At 28.4% G+C, this 5,697-nt stretch overlaps 1 protein-coding gene across 1 annotated transcript in view; it reads left to right on the forward strand.

Annotated features, from left to right (window-relative positions):
* The first annotated feature begins 3,414 nt into the window (after nucleotides 1-3,414).
* Nucleotides 3,415-5,697, forward strand: part of LOC112092802 (PTI1-like tyrosine-protein kinase At3g15890) — a 4,005-nt gene continuing 1,722 nt past the window's right edge. Inside the window, exons 1-3 of the mRNA XM_024169861.1 lie at nucleotides 3,415-3,461; nucleotides 3,713-3,863; nucleotides 5,446-5,697. The exon at nucleotides 5,446-5,697 is cut by the window's right edge and continues 38 nt beyond it. Of these exons, the coding sequence (XP_024025629.1) occupies nucleotides 3,415-3,461; nucleotides 3,713-3,863; nucleotides 5,446-5,697 (450 nt within the window). The remainder of the gene's footprint in view (nucleotides 3,462-3,712; nucleotides 3,864-5,445) is intronic.

A 5,697-nucleotide genomic window follows, 5' to 3' on the forward strand; every position in this document is an offset into this window, starting at 1 on the left:
GAACGGACAAAACTATAAATTTGTATGATTAACTGTACATATATAAATGAATTTTTAATGATTACAATTTTATTGATAGTCATGCATTAAATATAACAATTTGAAAACGTAACGTAATATTGTAATAAATTTTTTTTAATCAACTACTCAATTTATTATAATTACAGTATTAATATCTTATGGTTAAAATAATATACTCATAGATAAAAACCACACACATATATATATATATATTAATTAGGTTTGAGCAATATTATTGCGTCATCATCTTGCTTTCTTCCACCTGGCAAATTTTTATATCTCCGTTTGTCCACATTATTTTGAATTTGCAGAAACGGATCACAATAAAAAGACTTGAAGTGTTCACAAACTTCAACGTTAGTATTTGACTCGGGTTTGCTTAGTTGGTTACATTATATTTCTTTCTTTTGTTAGCTGATGGAAAGAACAAATTAAGACGTCTTGTGAATGCGAAACATTCATATTGGTCAAAGTTGACCACATCGTTTTATTTTAAATTTTCATTCGCAGCTATTCTGTAGGTAGACTAATTCTTAAAAAATAAAATAAAATAAAAAATCATGAATTACCCCCAACAAATGCAGAGACAAATGATCAATCATTGGGACATGTAGATCTGCCAAATACTTGAGGCAAGCAATAAAAGTTAGGCATCTTTATTCTATTGTCCTCATTTTCTTATTTTATATTTGAAAAGATAAGAAAAATAGAACAAACATATCTTAACTCAAGAAGTTGGAAGACTTTCTGGTACTCCTGACATACTAGTAAGTTAGGTTTTTTTAATCGTTGAATTTGTATATTTTTTTATTTTTACGTGATTTTATGCAGATTCGACAGATATAAAACTTTCCCAACAAATTTTGGTATATAAAATATTGTCCCAATGTTTGTTTAAACATTATAATTTGAAAACGAGCACAAGGTTACTCGGGTTAGTTTACTTGGTTAAATTATTTGTTAACTGATGCAAAGAACTTTAGGACGTTTTGTGCACGTGTAGTATACTGTTTTAATTTTTGGGTAATTATTACCGTTAGTCATTGGACTTTGGGTACAATAATATTTTAGTCTTTAAACTTTTAATTTTAACATATTACTTCTTAAATTTTCTTTTTTGATAGTTTTAAAATTGATGAATAATTTATGAAATTTCTTAAAGCTAATGATCATGTGTCTATCGCATGGTAACTTAAAATTATACAAAAAGAATTATGTTATATATAGAATTTTGTCTTTGTTACTATTAAAACATGTTAAAAACTATAACATTTTTCAATTACTGTAGTTATTTATATAAAATTTCAATTATTATGTGATACAAATGTGATTATTTACGTTAAATTTTAAAAATGGCTCGTCAATTTTAGTGTGTGGACCGAAATTAAAAGTTCAAAAATGAAAATGTCAATCTTCAAAGTTCATGATTAACATTGTTAATTATCCTTAATTATTTAATGTTTTTTTAGTCCCGATAATATTTAGTATGCGTAATTTAGAAGCAGCTTTATTGCTATTTATTGATCTATATGTAAGACTAATTAATTGTTTGAAAAAAATTTATTTTTAGTAGTATGAAATTTTGAACCAAATACAACAACGACATTTGGCAAATTAATATTAATTGTATAAGAGTATCTTCAATGCAATACTATAATTGATGTGCCAATTACAAATTTAGCATTTGAGTGCAAAAAAGACTCTCGAATGCAACGCTATTTGTTATGTTAAATTTCTCATATGCTATACTTTGTGGCAAATTTTTCACTAAATATAGCATATGAGAAATTTAATATTTAATTGCTATTAATTGAAATGTTTACTTTTTTCATGTAATTATTGAAACTTTTACATTTTTTAATTATTTTAAAAATAAAAGTTTGTTTTAACACTTTTAAAACTCAATGATTATGAAAAAAATAGAATTAGCATTTCAAATAGCATATTGGATTGGAGAAAAAATGAAAATAACATATTATATCACACTTTTTTATGCTAAATATACAATTGGCATTAGTATTTACATTAAAGATGGTCTAAGTAGTATTTTGAACTCAAAAATGCGAAAAATCTGCCGTATAAATCCTTCATCAATATACATGTCTACATATATATATACATATTTATGGATAACTTTTAAATAGTTACGTTTTCATCGGTATCAAATATCGAAATTAAGTGATGTGAAGTGATAAAAATATAATTTCATTAATTATCACAAATTTAGGTTAGCTACCCAATTTATGACGACAGTTAAATTAATAACTTATTGTTAAAATCATGAAAACCACTTATGAATAAATAATAGAGTAAACATAAAAAAAATCCATTAAAGTATCACAGCCTCTAAAATGATGATGATGACGACGACGACGATATGGGTTAGATGTACATCAAAGAAAAGAAATGTTGATGCATGCTATACATTTAATTAATTAGTCATAAGGTTTTTAACTAACTCGTGTGGAAAGATTAGTTAGTACTGTGCATAATGTATGTAGTAGCTAGTAATTGGTCATTGTTGCGAAAGAAAGATTTAGTTAAAACTAAGAACCAAAAAAATTAGTTAAATTAAACAGGCAATTACAAAGCCAATCCTTGTGAGGGCTGTGTGTGATTTAGACAAGGACGGAGCATTCCACAAGTTAATAATTAATTGGCGAAATGCACAATCCATATCTACATGGTCTAGGACTACTCCATTTGTACGTATATTAATTTATTATAATCTTATAAAAGTTATTTTTTTATAATATTATATATAGTTTAAAGTTATTTAATAGACTAGGATTAAAATGGATTAAAGTTAATACCGACAGTGCAGTGGATGATTATCTGAACATAGCAGCTTGTGGTGAAATTTTTCGTACTGATCGTGGAAGTTTTTGCAAAGGTTGTTTTGCCATATACCTACTGATATCGTTTTCACTTCTGAACTCGAGATTCTCGCGGTGATTAACGTTATATTTTGGTTTGAATGTGATTCGACATATGTTATGGATCTTTTGAAGTCTTTGTATTCTCTTGGCTCTCTAAATTTGATCTTTTCTACGATGAAATCAAATTTATATGTGGGTGTCAACGTAGTTGGAATGTAACGTATTAAAATAATTAATATGTATTAAAAAATACAAACAATACTACTGCACATAATATTATATACACTTTCTCAATCGGTCAAGTATTTTCCCCTTTCTCAAACCGTTTAAGCACTTTCTTAATTTATTCCCTGCAGCCGGCCAAAGTCGGCCACATTACATGCGCAAAAGACCAAAAACCCATTAGTCTGATTTAAAAGAGGATATTATATATACTAGTCCAACAGAATTAAGAAGCTTTCAATAATTGATCGGTTTTGGACTTATCGATTGACATTCCTATCAAGGTTCTACTATGGGATCCATCTTCAGTTGCTGCATCTCAGAGAAGGTAGATGAAGGGTACGTGCACAAATTACCCTAGTTTCCATATCAATATTATAGGTGAACAAAAAATATGAAAGTGTGTATATATATATGTGTGTGTGTGTGTGTGTGTGTGTGTGTGTGTGTGTGTGTGTGTGTGTGTGTGTGTGTGTATTTCCTATATATACATATAGTCTTTATAGGCTTTAATTTTAGAATTTTCAAATAGAAATCTGTAAGAGTAATTCGAATAAATTTGGCTTGCTTCTTGTTGGTGATTTTATTAGGGCACCATCAATAGGTGGAGGTAACACTTCGTGGAGAATTTTCACATACAAAGAGTTGCAAACGGCCACTAATGGCTTTAGTGAAGATAATAAACTTGGAGAAGGAGGTTTTGGAAGTGTCTATTGGGGGAAAACTAGCGATGGCCTCCAGGTATACACATATATACAGATGAGTTTTTAATAGTTATATTTAAACCGGTGGTTACTGATTTACACTACGTACCGATCATTAATTATTCTCTATATATCAAGATTTAAATTCTATATATATATTCTGAGCGGCTTTCTCTTAATTTATACCTCTAAGTAAGTAATTTGTGGTGACACTAAAATAAATGGGATACTCAGGAAAACCTCCGATTTGTATAATTGAAATGAAAACTGACCTCGTTCACTTCGCGGATTCGAGTTTTCAATTCGAGCTGAGATGTGACATTTTCTGAGAGCTTTTCACTGTAGCAGAAAAAGTTAGATGTGACATTTTCTGAAAGCTTTTTACTGTAGAAATCTAAAACTGAAAAACTCGAATCGGTGAAATGAACGAGGCACATTGTCCTCTTAAATGAAAAACTCAGTGTTTTCCAATCACACAAAATTCATCTTTAATGTAAACAAATATTAACCATGCAAAATGAAACAAAATGGCCATTATAAGAGAAGAAATTAGGAGTAATTACAAAAATTTCTACCAAATTATACCCCTTGTAACATTTTACTCTCTTTGATCTTTAAAATGTAACATTCATTCTTCATGAACAATGAAATGTTAACAAAACAACCCCTTCCGTTAGCTTTTAACTGAAATTGGCATTTAATTTATTGTGTTGAGGGTATTTTGGTAATTATATGGTTTAAAATTTAATTTGAATTTAAACTAATTTAAATATTAAACAAAACTTCATACAAAATTTTATTCTACTAAAAAAAAGATTCATAAAATGTTTAATTCACATTCAATCAATAATGGATGTATCATAATTAAAAGTTCAAATTTAAACTAGTTTTAAATTCGAACTATATTTTCAACGTAGAGTTTCTAAAATACCCTCAAAATAATAAATTAAATGTCAATTTCCATTAAAAAAAAAACTAACAGAGGGGGCCTTTTATTAATATTTCATTGTTCAGGAAAAACATATGTTACATTTCAAAAATTGAATGGCAAAATGTTAAAAGAGGTGTAATTTAGGAGGAATTTTTGTAATTAATCTCTTATGAATACCCCAAGACGCTAACGCTAGACAAAGTGGCTCTCTTAAAATCAAATGCACGGTTCCTATTATACAGGGAAAAATGGACTTTTTACATAATAAATTTTTACCAAAAACTAAAATTAGGGTAACTTTTTTGTGTTTATAAAAGACAAAGGGTAGATTTCTCTTTATTAGAAAAATACAGGAGATAATCTCAGCATTTTCAAGGATAGAAGGTATTACAATCTTACATTTAAGTTAAACACAAAGTATGTTTTTATCATTATCCCTTAATATTGACTCATCAACATTTATATGTTACTTCTTTGTCAAGATGTAACGTATCTAAACATACTTAATTTTTCCAAGTTTAAGCTCTTTTAATTAAAAAAAAAATTGTAACACGATTTTTATTTTATTATTATTATTATTATTATTATTTATTTAATTTTTTGATAAGCTAATTTGTCACATGATCGCTCACTCGTTATAGTCCCAAATTAACAAATCCGATTTGATTAATCATTTGAGGGGGCGCAGATAGCAGTAAAGAAGTTGAAAGCGATGAATTCGAAAGCAGAAATGGAGTTTGCAGTTGAAGTGGAAGTTCTTGGGAGGGTGAGGCACAAGAACTTGCTAGGTCTTAGGGGATACTGTGTTGGGACTGATCATCGGCTTATAGTCTATGATTACATGCCAAATCTCAGCTTGCTTTCTCATTTACATGGCCAATTTGCCAGAGAAGTTCAACTTGATTGGAAAAAAAGAATGAAAATTGCAATTGGTTCAGCA

Source organism: Morus notabilis, unplaced genomic scaffold (assembly GCF_000414095.1).
Source record: "Morus notabilis unplaced genomic scaffold, ASM41409v2 Scaffold317, whole genome shotgun sequence".
NCBI lineage: Eukaryota > Viridiplantae > Streptophyta > Magnoliopsida > Rosales > Moraceae > Morus > Morus notabilis.